Here is a 16,245-nt window from a genome sequence, read left to right as displayed (position 1 = left end):
AAATTGAATTGGTATATAAAATAATACATCTTTTAAAGTTAATTTGTTTTGTATTGTTTTTCTTTTATATTGTATTTATTTTTTATTATATTTTGTTCTTCTAAATCCTTAAATACCTCTGAATACTATAGATTTTCCTTTACATTCAACATTGCAATTCTTCTTTGTGTTACCTTACAAATTTTCATCCTCCCAAAATCCTTCACTTACACTAGTTGCTAGCATTTTAAAATAGTTTTTCCTGTCTATGATCTGCTGCCTCACAAAATTAATTGTATTGATAATTACCATCTGCCAATTATATCATTGCTTCTTTGTACTGGTGCTGCATTCTAATTAACAGAAAAACTATTATAATATAAAAATGTTTCTAAAAAAACCCTAAAATTCCATAATACATAAAAGAAACAATGTGTGCCCCCGGTTACAGCTGGGTGTTGCAGACTGCCATGGTTACAGACAGATAGGGATCCAATTGCAGGGACTCGGTGATCCTCCACGGCTAAGTGGTCAAAGCACTCGGGACTTGCTGCAGACAACCGAAAAGAATGGGGTTGTAAATGGATTATAACAGACAGAGGGAAGGAGTTATCAACATTAAAAGCAGGCAGTTGGGGAAAATGACTCTGGATCGGTTGCTAGAACTCGGGTCTCGGTTGGGGAAAATGCCTATGGATCGGTTGCTAGAACACGGGTCTCAGGTCTTGGGTTGACGCATTTCTCAGAGCAGAGACAAAGTGTAGCACTTCCTGAAAATAGCTTAGAATGTCAGAGCACCAATCAAGTGGCTTAAATTGTATTAAATAGAGGAGATCAATTAGATGATAGGGTGCACTGGTTGGAGAAATGATGGAGTGTGGGGTATACTGACAAACGACCAAAGTGTGTTCGAATGCAATTGCATGAGAATGTTACTATGTTCCTTGGGCAACCAAGGACTGCAGTCCCCTTTATAATTCTGTCCTCATCTAGAAACAAAAATAATTGGCCATATGTCCATCTTTCTTATGATTGCCAGTCTTTTCTTTGAAATAGTTTTGCTTCAATGTATAATTACACCCCTTTATAATACCAACCCAGTTTATTGTCTGCAGCTCTGACAGGCTTTGTGTAATGCTCAAAGATAACTAGCTTATTATGTTATGTTAGCAGCTCAGATTTCCTTCTGAATATTTTTAGATATATTGCCCACACCTGACAAAAAACAAAAGTGTTGAAATGGCTACGGCTTCTGAAGTCTTACTCTCCTCTGCAAGTCACACTGAAGTTGCCATCATATTGCAAAAAATATTTTTGATCCTTTATTTAACAATCTACAACAATCAAGAATAACTTTTTGTTTGCAATGATGACTTAGATAACAATAATCTCCCATCACAATGGAAGAGTTCCCATTTATACAGCTGGTCATTCACAGTTACAATGTTAGTGAAGTCTCCTGCTCAGAGCCATAACAGCAGTTGTGTTCCCACAAGGAAAATATGATCAAATTGTACAATCTTGCAATATATGTACAGCACATTGTCTGTAAAGGTAAAATTCAAGCTTCATGTGAAACCAGGTTAAGGTGAAATACACATGGATATTAACAGTCAGCTTAAAATAATTCAAAATATTGCAAATTAAAATGCAGCCAAGTCTGCAGTGTAAATAAAAATAACCGTTTGACTCAATTTGTGTTGGTAAAGAAAACAAAAAGTGAACTGATATCTCTATTCAGCACATACCCCACTCTTATATTTTTATAGTGTTGTCAGGCAATACACAATACCCTTTTCATTTTGAGGGAATAAGCAATATGAGTATGAAACCTGATTATGTGCATCATTTTTTTCGCTTTTAGGGGGGGATTTCTTATCCTTTCTAAGGAAGAAAAAAGAAGATCTAAAAACAAAACAGCTGGTAAAGTTTGCTTTAGATGCTGCTGCAGGCATGGCGTACCTGGAGTTAAAGAACTGCATACACAGGTAAGGGGATTTTGATTCACAGTAGAAGTGAATAGGTAAAGCTAAATTCTAGTACTGTGTAATGCAAATCTGTTATTGCATATATAAAACAACATCCAGACTAACAGACTAACTTAAAACTATTTTTAAATAGCACATTGTTATTCAGGCTGATTTGATTTGTGTAAGTTTTTTTCACCCAGTAGGCTAGTGCTCTTCTGGGAGCTCTTCTGTTTGTCCTGATAACTTTCATATAATTATTCATTTTTAGACATTCATATTAAATCTACCATGGGCTTGAATCACTTCAGTTAATCAGTTAAGAAGAGAGCTTTTTGTATTAGTACAGGAGTTGAATGACTATTGTTTGCATTTTCTCAGTACATTTGTATCTTACAATACTCTAAATTGATTGTTAGCATACTAAGATGTTTTTCAAGTGGCAAAAAAATAAGCGCTTCATTGTATTGCCTAGTTATAATTTTGAAAGCAAACCAAAACATAAACTTAGAAAGGTGCCATCCTAGTTATAGGCTTATTAAAGTAATGATGTCTTGTTACTTTGGATTCTTCTCAATTGCATTCTGTTTAGAATTTTACTGAACAGTTTGTTTTCTGACTTCATGACCTCCAAGAAGATGTTTGATTTGTAGTGAGAGCTTGTATTGGTCTGTTTATTTTCATGATCATTCTTTTAATATGTTTCTCCATTTTCTTGAGGGATGAAGTGCATTATGGCTTATCTGTTATTAAACTCAAAAGAATCCAATTTTCTAGCTCCATTGATACAGTGCTGTATTCTTTATGGCACCCTTTCTTTTTGCATCACCTTGGCTACATTTCAGAGAGCTTTGCAATTACTTAGTGTAGAAAGCAAACATGACAGCTGCACAGCTTAAATAATAGTAGGAAAAAAAGATACTGTCCTCCAGCAATATTCTCCATTTGTTTAGGGTTAGATTCTACACAGGTCCTTGAAAAAAATTCGAGGCCTAGAATTTTAAATTAGTAAATTCAAGGTCTTCAAAGTACTTGGAAATGGACAATTTTGTCCAGGGTGCCTGGAAGTTCTTGAATTTATGCTGTCTCATATCCATTGTAACAATCCATGAAAAACTTTAATCAATTTTAAATATTTTCAGTCTTCCACTTAATTGTTCAGCCTTCTAATTGAGACTTCTGTAGAGAAAATATTTTGTGGGTCAATACATTTTTTTGTATGCAATCAAAACCTCATTTCTACCTTTAAAAAGATCTTACAGCCGCATTGAAACATCATTTTTGCTTGATGTGATATTGGAAAACAATGTATAATGGATCTGACATAAGGTTCAAGGAGAATGTAAGAAATGTTAGAAACAAGACCAATCTAGCTTGTTGTGTTTCTTGTTAAAATGGTGAAAATCTGTTTTAGGGGTTTAAGGGAGGGATGCCTGCGAATCATTTATGTAATGAAGAAAAAAAAGGGGGGAAAAAGGATCAGAGTAGAAAGTAAAAGTAGAAAAGAAAATGAAAGTGGGATGTCGGGCAGAGAATGAGAAATGATAGATATAGGCGAAAGTGACCATAGCACTGTATGAAACTAGAATTCTGTATTGTATTTTACTTGGATTTTTGCTTTCATGGAAGGTTTTCCCTAATAATTATTTGTCATTAGAAGGTACCTTGAATATTTTACATTTTAGTATTACTTCAGATAACAACTTTTCTTTTACTTTTTTAAATCTTACTCTTTTGTATTACAGTGCTTAAGTTGGGATGAATTTGCACTGTGCAAGCTTCTTTTAAAAACACAAGAAAGTTTATATGTAGCATGGTGGTGCAGTGGTTAACATTGCTACCTTGCAGCGCTGGGGCCCTGGGTTCAATTCCTGACCTTGGGTGCTCTCTGCATGGAGTTTGTATGTTGTCCCCGAGATTGCGTGGGTTTCCTCCCACAGTATTGGTAGGTTAATTGACTTCTGGAAGATTGGCCCTGGTGTGAATGTGTGCATGACTGTGTCTTTATGTGCCCTGTAATGGACTGGCATCCATCAACGGAATGGGGGGATGGAAGAAAGGTTTGCAAACAAGGATATTCATCCCAGCAAAGTGAACTGAGCATTTTTTTCAATTGTTTCTTAACTTGTATCAGCTTTAACAATGTGACTAAGGAGCTTGTTCCTGCTTTCAGTTTTAAAACCACTTTCCCTTAGTTTTCATTTCTGTCTTCTGGTATGTATTAATACTGTTGACTCTGAACAGGGTTAAGTTTGTCAATCCCTGGGACCTCTGAATACTTAAACCAAGGTACCTCCTAGTAATCTGTGTTCAAGATAAAAAATTGTTCTTTTACCTTGTAAATGCATAACATTCTTTTGTGTTTGGGAATATATGTGATCAATTTATTCTGGACTGATTCTAGAGGAGCAATATCTTTTTTTGTAAAAATATAATGTGAAAATGAGGAAAACAGGTGAGAGAACCGTTAAGGAGCTGTGATATTATGATATGTTTTCCCAATTATATGAGAAGTTACAATTTCTCACAATAACCACGTCTTCCTTTACATTCCTTTATGTCATTAAACAAATAACTTAACTTTTAAGTCCAGTTTGGCACCTGGCCTTAAAAATAAATTATTATGCCACATGCTGGTAGTAATGTTGTTTTTAAAAAAACATATACAAATTTTCTCACCATAGAACTGTGATAAAATGCAATGTCTTGTGTACTACAAAAAAGAATTAACTGGGATCCTATTTCTTGAATTTCACAGTTTATACTTATATAGGACTTAAGGACTTGAGTGATAATAATAAACAAAACATCTGTTTTCTGTACAAGTGTCCCTTAAAGCGCACCCATTGATTTATGTATAAAACTTTTGTAAGAGTATGTTTTTATTCACTTGTGTGGCACAAAAAAGAGTATGATTAGAGAGGCCTCTACTGGAAAGTAATGAAAGTGTAAGTACCTTTCACACAGGACTGGCCCTTTTTGTCTAGTAATAACATGCTTACAGTACTTAAATTGGCATCTCAGTGTTTCTGTTTCATTTTATTTGAATTGATAATACAGTAGGGTCTCGATGTCTGCAAATGTAATATTCTCAAATTCACTTATTTGTGATTTGGTGTGGGTGACTGGGGGGTCTTGTACAGAAGAATAGCAGAGCAGGGTGGTTTTTAATCACAACTTTAAAATTAGCAGTGCAGCAGACTAGGATTGCAAGTCAAATCCAGCTAGTGAATGATCCTCTCCCTGTCTCCTTACCCCAAGTACTTACTACCCAGCATCTGCTTCTCTGCCTGTTTTTATCATTTCTAATGAACACTCTGGGTTCTGTGTTAGCGGTGTCCGGAGAAATGACAGGCTGGAAATGACTTTAAAAGCACTGTGTTAGTTTTATTATTTCATTACAGTGGCATGTGCTTATCACAGAGGCAAAAAAAATAAAGTGCGGGCTGGACACAAAGGAGGAATTCATGTTTATTTTACCTGCTTACTAAAAATCTATGATAATTGTTTTTTTTTTACTCAATGTTATTTTAATTAACAAAGCCAATTCCTTAGTACTTTAAGTATCACATAAGGGGGGGGCTGCTTGTATTTTAACCAGGCACACAATATACTGTCGTACATAATGTGAAGGTATAGGGGAGGACTTGGTTATATGTATTTTTGGCTATTCACAACTAAACCCTCACGAATGTACTGTACACACCTAATGTCTTACAGTATATTCATAGTGACTGTTGCAGCTTGTATATATTAAGTATTTCACTTTTTCACAATTTCTAAGATGAGTACATTGGTTTTATATTGGTATAAAGTAAATGTTTTGTCTATAAAATCAGAAATCCCAGACTTTTCCCTGCTATAACAAATTGCTAATGATGGGAGTTGTCCAGAAAACATATATAGTATATTCTCTTATAATAGTGTGTTTTGGAGCTAAAAACATTCAGGATTTAACAGACATTCAGCAATAACCGACACACCTTCTCCCCTATTGGTCCATAAACCAAGTGTTACTGTATAGTGACATGACTCAGTCATTCAAATCCTTTACTACAGGATTCAAGGATTGTCTGTTGTACAACTGGACCTCAAAGTCAGAACAATTCATATGTTCTAAGGTCATAGCAGACATGGTATTAACGAAATTCTGTGACATTTTAGTATGCAGTGTGCGTGCGGTCATGCATATTTTGTTATTTCACAAATATATGTATATTGACCTTTTCATTTACTTACTACTGTGTAATAGTTGAAGAAGCATTCTCCTTAATTTGATTTTTATTTAATGAAGTTCTGAAGCTATCAAATCATGGCAAATCATGCATGTAGTGTATTCCTTTCATCCACGATGAGTGCACCTTGCAGGTTTCTGAATCATTACCCAAAAGCATCAGTTATTTATGATTGCAATCTGAGGATGTGGCACACTACATTTTTGATTTTGTAGTTGTCTGTAGTTGTTGCAGCTTTAGGTGTGTTCTTCAGTTAAATCAGCTAGAACTAATAAAGCATTGCTGCTTTGTAATCCTAGGACATTTTATGTCCACTAAATGTCTTTATACACACTATATATAAATGTGGGGCACCACTTATAAAGTTATTTGGTGTTTTTGTACAACTAAACCAAAATACTGTTATATCTTGGTAACTGGTACACATACAAAAGGAACATTGAGAATGTATAGAGAAGTGGTACAATAATGTTGCAATGGGTGCGATAATGTTTTTTTGTATTAGATGATTGTAATGTTAGTGCCCTTTGTTTCCATAATATTGTTTTGCTCATTGTGCTGTTTTTACACTGGTCAAGTTTCATTTCTCAATTTTCATAATAATGGGTTTTTGAAGTGGATAAGTAACATGATTTGCAGTCATTATAAATATAGTTGTATATAAGTCAGATTAGGATCTGTAAAATGATTAAATCAGATTTAATTTGATGCTTGTGCCATGTGTTGTTTTACTATTAAAACGGTCAAAGATCTTTACAAAGTTTATGCAGTTGACTTCTTCAGAATCAGTAGTGTGAGAGGGGACAGACTACAAACTGAAACTAGGGGGAGATGCATTAAAATGGAAAATATCAAGCACTTATTTAGTCTGAGTTTTTAAAAAGCTACCTAGTCTTTTGTTGTCCGTGCTCCTGAGATCAATTAGATGGTAGCAACCAAATAAGATAGATGAGTCAAATGCCCTCCTGACATATGTAGCCGTGGTGTATTTAGTATTCCCCAGAGTATGTAATCTTGAATTTCACAAAGATTAGAACTCTGTTAGTCTTTAATATTAATTGTACTGCTTTATCTGTGTTACCTCATCTGACGATGTTTTCTACTTAATCTCCTATCACCCACTTTAAAATGTGATGTGGTATTGGGAGCTTTTTTCTGTTAATGGTGCCATTGAGAAAATGACTAAAGAACTCTTTATGACTCATTTGCAATAGTGTCCACTGTCTTGACCATTAGGTTCATTTGTTATCATTGTTGAATAATTTAGGCAACGAGTTTAACTAAGCACTGGGTACAATAATGTGAAGTACTTCCAAGTGATAGAAATGTACATGCATTGAAAAAGTGATCTGTTTATTCTGCATTTTAACTACATGTAACTCACTATGTGATTACATTTCTCTTTATTGGATGTATCTTTATATGTTATCATACATTTTTGGTCCTTTATAAAGATAAGAACCTTTATAAAGATAATGAAAACTAAGCCAGTAATACAAATGTACCAAAAGAGGTTCTTAAAATGAAAAATGTATGTATTATGTATTTGAAGAGTACAAGATAATTTAATGTAAAGGGTAGATAACAGTTTACCTTCAGGGTTAAGACAGCGGTGAAATATTTTCTGATTTACTAATAATGACTTTTCATTTTCATGTCCATGGCCTAAGGTATAGATTTTTATAAATTACTACATGAATCCTTCGCAAAAATGGGATAAGCCTTAGGCTATTTAAAGCTTCCTTGTTAAAGGAGGAGACATGACAGAACAAATCAAGGGCATCACTCAGGCAGCCTCCCTGCAGTTTTGCTCTTCTAAGTATCATCAAAATTGCAAGCGCTTGACAACCCATTATTCTGAGTTACTCAGTCCCTGCCCATTAGCAACCCCATCGGTGTCAGTATGATATAAAACTAGACTCATTTGGCACCATTTAAAAAAGCATTGGTGGTTTTAAAGTTGGGTATTATGTGTTGATTCAGAAAGTGCAATCCAGTAGCATGTTTTTCACTGCGCTTAGTTTTCCAGGCTGAATGAATCAAAGCCTTTATGCATTTGCTTTCAGTGGTGGTATACTTGTAAAACATAAAAAAGGTCCCTCGAATTAATTGGGGCGATGCTTTTTGTTTTAAGGTGTTTTAAGTAATTGCAGGATTGACGTTTTTTTTTTCATTTTTAATGAATTGTCCTAATCCTTAACTATTTACTTTTGGAATACAGAGATTTAAGCATTTATTTTTAAACATGTCTGGATCCATCAAATTTTAAATTAGTCATAATTAGCAGAAATGAACAGCCCTGTTTTCTTTTTAACAGCATCACTGCAAAAAGGGCAGTTTAACTTAGGCAGGCATAATCTTGCTGTGTTATTTTGGAACATAAATCCTGGGTTTGATTCCAGCCCTGGTCTTCTGTGTTTAAATGTTCTCCTCATGTTGATGTGGTTTTTGCTAGTTACTCTAGTTTCCTCTCAAAGATACGCTTACTGACCAGGCTAGAAGTCTCCAAGTACTCTCAGAACTCTCTTCTGGGATTGCCCCCACTCCAAAACTCAAAATAAAAATATTCATAATTTTACATATTCACAATAGCAATGTGTTGAGAAAATCTGATTTAAAGATTTCAGATTTCAAAGTTACAGTATATGACATTACCATGAGATGTCTCCTCATGACCCAGCAATACCAACTGTTTCACCAAGCTCTGCACTCCATGCAGCAATTAGGCTGTGTTGTAATAGACCTGAAGTGTAATGGATGACATGGTAATATGCTCTAAGCTGATGGGGCTGTGCTGTTGTGAGTTTCCACTGTAACAGGATGTGTGGAGTCTTTGTCTTGCAGTAATGCCGTGATATGGTAAACAGCACATCAGGATTCCAGAGTTAGATAACTGTATCCAGAAATCCTAAAACTCTACAAACACATAAATCAACTTTTATCTAGTTCAAGAAATGGGATAGTATGAAAAAAATGGGACATTCATGTTTTAGTGCCCTTTAGGTGAAAAATACCCTATTCTTTAACTAGCACCAAGGCTCCCAGTAAAAGTGTGAAGGTTAAGAAGGCATAAAGCACATGAAAATAAGTTTTCTAGTGACAGTGAATTTTTGAGCAACAAATAAGCATATGTCTGCATATTTTCATTAATAAACAATGCTTAATGATCTGTAAAGTTTTGTTACTCTTTCATTAATAAATGAGGCTTAATGATCTGTTTCTTTGCAACTTTCATAGAATGTTTTAAAAATGAATAAACTATTCTACATATTTTCAGTATTTATAAACAATGCTTAATGGTCTGTAATTTTTATTTCCCATTTTTTAAAATAAATAAGTTGTGTCATTACTTGCTTTTATTGGGTTATGTGGTATAATTTAATGTGACTTGTATTTAATTTAGTAAACTTAATGTAAGTAATCTAAATGTGAGATATTTATGTTTATCTATTAAGCACTAATTGTGAGGCACTGGAAGGATCTCACAAGAGGAATAATTCTGGGCATTCATGCAACAAGCTCTTCACTGAACACTGTGGATGCATTGGATATGATATCCATTTAACCACTCTCCATCTTCCAAGTGTGTTTGTAATGGGAGTATTTCAGTAAAGCACACTTTGAAAGTAAATCTCCATTAGCAAGTAGGCCATGAATGATTGTGACTGAAAGCATCTATAACACATTGTGACAAGCACCAGATGTATGCTGCGCTCAGACTCATCTTTGGACAAAGCATAAATTTCTTCTGGAGAAATCTGGAGGGATTTAGGCATGATACCTGTTAGACATAAGACATAAATGAATTAGATCATGGGATGTTAAAGATGACTTTTCTCTGAAACTAAAACTGGTTTTAGATTCTTTATACAAACATTTTTATGAACAGTGTCAGAAAACATTTTTCAGGGGGATTTAAACTTAAAATTGTTTTTGTCCTTGTACTCATCTAAAAAGTAAACTTGTAAACTCCAGTTCGTTGCAGGTCACCTTCAAATGTTGAGGTTTAAAAGTCTTAAGTAATTGATTTCTGATTTTTCTACTTTTCTTTTGTATAAAAGGTTATAGTTTTTGTTGCCCCAAAATTTCACAGTAGTATGTATAGACAACGCAGTGGAATAAGCAGAATGTAAATATTTAATGATTTTTTAATGGATGCAACTAAAACAAAACTCTTTCCCAACTTTACATGGGAACATATTTATTTATATTTTTATATTTATATTTTTATTTATTTTTTTGGTGTAGCCAGAATTTGGAAATTCACTACATTATTCTTTTTTTTGCTTAATTTATAATTGCAGTACAACCACATGCAAAAGCCAAGATGTTTTTGATTGTCAACATCTGTATCTTTACTTCTTTCCACTTTCCCTATTGTTAAAAAAAACAGAATACAAACTAGTCTGGTGCTTACATCTCTGTGCTGTATTCTCTGTCTTTGTATACTATTGAAAATTTTACCATTTCATTTGTTTGTGTGGAAGTTATTACTCTACACCTTTTGCTAGTCTTGTCATTTATTAATTTATTTTTCCTTTGCTTACCTGAACTATTGTTACTTGTTCTTTTTAACGGAAAGCTTGTATATTATCACAATGTCCGCTTAGCATATAATAATGATAAAGGGACTTTGTCATATACATTATATTTAATGACATCTACAAATAGAAATCAAAACATAATTGTGATCTAATTGCAGATTCATTCTTAATATGCCATAATGGTACGCTTAGGGCAAATCACAACATTTACATGTATTTTTTGCTTAAGATCTAAGAACAAATTGTGTACTTAAGAACAATCTTGAACTAAAGTTACATCTACTTCAATCATTGAAGATGAAGGGAAGGAGATGGGTGAAAAGAAATTTTTAAGGCTTGAGACAATTGAGACATGGATTGTGTATGTGAGGGAGAATGGGCAAGAAAAAGACTTAAGTGCCCTTGAATGGGTTATGGTAGTAGGTGCCAGGCATGCTAGTTTGAGTGTGTCAAGAACTGCAATGCTGCTGGGTTTTTCAAGCTCAGCAGTGTCCCATGTGTATCTGGTCCACCACCCAAAAGACATACAGCCAATGGCAGGCTAGTGGTCCAAAATGGCTCATTGAAGAAAGAGGTGAAAGGAGGCTGACATGAATTGTGCAGATCAACAAACAGTCTACAGTTGACAGTCCAGTACAACATTAGTGCCCAAAGAGCCATAAAAGAATGCACAATTTGTTGCACCTTGACACGAATGGGGTATGGAAGCCAACAATTTTACGTAAGTTCCACTTCTTTCTGCAAAAAAACCCCAAGAAACTGTGGTTGCAGTGGACTAAGGAATGAAATCTTTGGACACTGAAGGATTGGAAAAACATTGGCCGATAGGACAAATCCTGGTTATGAATCCCGAGCTATTTGGAGTAGAGATCCACTACCAGCCAACTCAACAAAACTGTGGGAAGCACTGGAGTCAGCATTGGCCAGCATCCCTGTGGAACGCGTTCAACAGAAAAGTCTCAATTCATCAGGGCATGGACTCAACAAGGTGTTCTTTTCTGAGGGCAAAAGGGGGTGCAACACAATATTAGGAAGGTATCCATAATTTTTTGTGCACTCAGTGTACTCTGATTCTAACTGATAGCTGCCTGACATTTTTGCACAGTTAGTTGAGGAATCGGTCAGAATTAAGGACATAAATCGCACACTATGAATAAGCACCTTTAGTGAATTGGGAGTTCTTAAAATTCTAGTTTAATGTCAAGAATGTTCTTTAGAAATTGAACGAACTGTAAATTAAACTATACTGCTATGCATGCAAGACCCTTTGTTCAGAATTCAGAGAGAAGTTGATAAACATGTCAAAGTAAGCAATACAAAAGCATCATAAAATGTTTGGTGCCCAGAGATACTAAAATGCCATAAAATTACAATTTTTTTATTGACTTCAAGAGAAGAAATAGTACAAGATGAAATTTTGGGCATTTATGCTGTAGTGTCCTTTAAATTATTATGAAAATTATGTTATGGTTTCAGTGTATGCTTTGTCCATTGTGTGTCAAATCGCTAAAGTATACTAGATGCTCTTATCGAAATTTGTTAGTTTATACAAAGGCAAAATTATAGAACTGCTCAACATGTCTGAGAGTGTATCTGTGTAGTTACTGATGTATCTACAGATAGATTGCCCAGGTAAAACATCACTAGGTTTTGCATGTTTTGTTTGTTTTACCAGGGCAATTGTATACAGTTGTACAGTATGTAAACGTTTGGGCAGTCCTGGCCAAAATACGTTTTGTTGATTTTTTTAATGAAAAGAAGTTAACCACAACCTGCAGTAACTGTGCATTAAAATTTGCAGAAATATGTCAAGTTTAAGTTTGTTCGCTGCAGAGGTTGTGTTAACTTCTTTTCATTAGAAAATCAACAAAACATGTAATTTGGCCAGGGGTGCCCAAACGTTTGCATACAACTGCAAGTGAACTGACACTTATTTTAGCAGATACAGTTTATCTGCATTCCATGAATTTTTGCTTGATGGTACAGGCAGAATTATCAGTTAACAGTTACATTATCAAGGCATGCAATGACATTATTCAATGATTGTTGTCTGTACATGGTCAAGTAATGCCAGTATAGTAGCCCTTATTTTCCTGTATATAGGAACATAATGTTCTCAAAAGCAGACAGCCTTGTTGTAGCCTTGAGATGTTCTTATTAAAATTTGACTGAGCAAGAAAATATGTTTTGAAGAAGTCTGTATTTCTAAAACTACCTACTGAACCACGTGCAACACAATGATATACTTAGTATTATGTTTCAGTGTACCTTATGCATTCATTTTTACCCAACCTTTGTGGGGAAAAAAATTGGACATTTCACCAAATTCAATGGTGACATTACTGTATCTCATGGGGCTGTGTAGGAATTTTGGTCCACACCTCTATGATGAACTGCTTCAAATCGGTAGCATTTTAGGGTTTTCTAGCTAAATCCTGCCACAACATTTCTATAGAGTTTAGGTCTGGACTTTGACTTATCTAGCCAATCCAAACTATCTTGTAAGCTTACTTATATGTTTGGAATCATTATTCTGCTGCGTGACACTATTGATATTGAGCTCATAGACAGAATTATGCTATTCAATAATAAAGACGAGCATGGAAAACACACCATTTAGTAATCATCACAAAATGTATCCCTAAAGACAGAGTTGTAGCATGATTTAAAACTCGACATCTTAAATTTTACAACCCATAGTAATAAATTGCAGGCTAAAGTCAGGTCAAGACTTTGTTTCTTTAACAACGAATAGTGTTTTATATTTGATGTCATATTCAGTTAAGTGAGTAATTTTTTTGTGCCCAATACTTCCACTTTTTAACTATGCCAAATCCTGTTGTTATGTTCTGTTGTGCTATTTACATTTTATTGATTGTTCTTTTCTTTCTTTTTCACTGGTTTGTTTTCAGCACAACAGTGGTATAAGCAGGTCTTTATTGTAAGTGAGATTTTGTTCTCAAGTGACTTACTTGATCAGGGAAAGAAGTATTGTTAGCCCACATGACACTTTCTCAATCTGCTATGTAGCTGAGCTGTGACTCCCAGAACCTGCTGAGGCCTGCAGGTGTTGCACTTCAAGAGTGAAAAGACATGTCCATTAAGGCACAACACATTTACTTTGGTTTCTGTAAATCTACAAAGATTGATATTTGAAAGTTGTACTTACCATCGTGTGGTATTTGCCATTACGTCCAGTTCTGAACTGACACTCTTGCACTTGGGTGAAAAGCAGCATTGCTGCTTTGCAGGTATATTTATATGGTAGCTTTCATTCCATGTTATCCCAAAGCACATTAGGATTGGAAGGTACCTACCTCTCTCACTATCACCACACCTGGGTGATGTGTGGCAACCACTGTGTAGTAGGCATCTCACCAAATGGTAGATCAGTGGAGGAGTGAAAAATGTTATCCAGACACCCATCTTATAATTGCTTTATCAAATACATGGTGACTTAATTAACACAGTCAATTAACCTACCTGTTTGTCTTTATACTGTGGAAGGAAACCAGGGCCCCTGGAGGAAAGCCTCATGAACACAAGGAGAACAGACAAACTACACGCAGATAGCACACCAGGAATTAAACCCAGGGCCCCAGCACTGAGAGGCAGCAATTTCTTCTCTAACTACTGAAAAAGGAACTTTAGTTTAGCCATATTGTGAAAACCTAGATTGGAATTTAGCCTGGACACCAGGGTAATAACCCTGCTCTTATCAAGAGTACCATAGGATAGTTTGTGACCACATAATCAATCATATCATAGGCACCACTACTGGCATGGTGTCTTCTGTTAATGTGTAATTTTAAAAGTCATTGGTGTGTATTGTTCCCTTTCTAAATTAATATAGTATTACTAGTTCAAGTACTGTAGGTAGTTGCGTCAGCATGCGTAGGCTCCAAAGGAACAAGTTAAAGGTTTATTCCATGCTGAAAAGAGAAGAAAGGAAACAATTTTTGGCTCTGAAGCCTTCTTCGGGTGTGACCCTCACCCATAGCTGAAACATTGTTTCCTTTCTTTTCTTTTCAGCATGGAATAAACCTATTTACTTGTTCTTTTAAAATATTACTATATTTTGATATTAATTTGTTTTCATGTTAATGTGTATCTGTAAAACATTTATGTTCTCATCTTTTATTCTAATTGATTTCATTTTTAAATAATTTGTACTATTATGATTTTTTTCTTGGTCAAAGCAGACATGGTGCATTCTTCACTTAAGCGCTGTTTTCCACATCCTCAAAGTTCAAAGCAGTAAGATGATGCATTTTTTTCAGACCGAAGGTCCTGAGTCTGCAAAATGATAAGGTTTGCATGAAAATCAAATCATATTTTAAAGAAAGGTCAGGCCAGAGAAGATAGATGGAATTCAAGGGTCTTAGGGGTATATTTCCCATTATAAATGTCAAGGCCTAGAAGATTAAACCGTGTTGAATACTGAATTAAGGTATTGTACTCTTAGTGCTGGTATATAGATTATCACCTACATTTACCTTTACTGAAGATACACTCACCAAGTTTAATGTGGGTTATTTCTTCTGCCGTGAGTAGACACTTGAGTAGTTCAAAGGAACTTATATAGATCAGTTTCAGTTTTTGGTTAATACTGCAGTCAGCCACTGTGGGTTATGTATGCTTATTTTTTATGTATTTGTATATATTTTTAATGTTTTGTATGCAAATCATACCTTCTGTTTATTCGATCATTAGTGTTTTAATCCACGTTTTAAAGCACAGGTCATTTAGACTGCATTTTCTAGAGAATTTGGTGCTTCAGTTGTCTGAATTTTCTGTGATTGTTCCTCACAGAGAGATTCAAATGTCCAACTTATTATTTCATTAAAATGTAAATTGGGAAAAAGTCATTAACAGTAGAATTCACTGTTACCAATTGAAAATTTGTAAGTTTTAATTAAAATTTTTTTATATTCAATTTTTTTTTGGCCATAAATAACTATTGCATTTTCAGAGAGGCTTGGGTTAGCTTTGGGATAATGAGCAGTTTTAGTTCTTGTAAGGTCTTCTTTCCTTCATCTTTGTTAGAAATATTTAAGTTATGTATCCCCAATCCGTTCTATTTTTCCACAAATAAAATTAATTTTATTCAGAACGGAAAAGTAGTTTAAAAGTCAGTCTGATTGCTCATCAATAGGTTGCTTCTTTCTCCTTTTCTCGTCCTTGAAACCTAACTGATTACTTTTTGAGCATTTCTGATAATGGCTTATTTGTTGTGTACATTTCTTATTGATTTCTTGCTTGTCATTGTAGCAAGATTATTGAATTTTTTTCCTCTATTTTTACAGTTTCAATTGGCAACTGGAGCCTTTAAGGTGATGTCCCTCTTTACTGTAGTGGCTGTAAATTAAGCTTAAGAAAAGTATAGGTTAATGATAAAGTATGTTTTATAGTTACAAATGTAAAATATTTCCATTTTAATTTTAAAACATATGACAGGTGACTCTCAAGTGGTCTGGTTGTGCTGAATGACCTCCTCTCTTTTGTAACCTTTGTTTTTAT

General features: G+C 34.6%; 1 protein-coding gene across 2 annotated transcripts in view; it reads left to right on the top strand.

Annotated features, from left to right (window-relative positions):
- fer (fer (fps/fes related) tyrosine kinase) overlaps window positions 1-16,245 on the top strand; it is a 130,308-nt gene that overhangs the window by 99,228 nt on the left and 14,835 nt on the right. For both annotated transcript variants that reach the window (XM_088911990.1, XM_088911989.1), the window contains one exon: window positions 1,844-1,967. In XM_088911990.1, the coding sequence (XP_088768116.1) occupies window positions 1,844-1,967 (124 nt within the window). The remainder of the gene's footprint in view (window positions 1-1,843; window positions 1,968-16,245) is intronic.

This window comes from Atractosteus spatula, chromosome 3 (genome assembly GCF_055471065.1).
Source record: "Atractosteus spatula isolate fAtrSpa1 chromosome 3, fAtrSpa1.hap1, whole genome shotgun sequence".
Classification (NCBI taxonomy): domain Eukaryota; kingdom Metazoa; phylum Chordata; class Actinopteri; order Semionotiformes; family Lepisosteidae; genus Atractosteus; species Atractosteus spatula.
The sequence above is the reverse complement of the archived record's forward strand: the minus strand, read 5'-3'. Positions and strand labels throughout refer to the sequence as shown.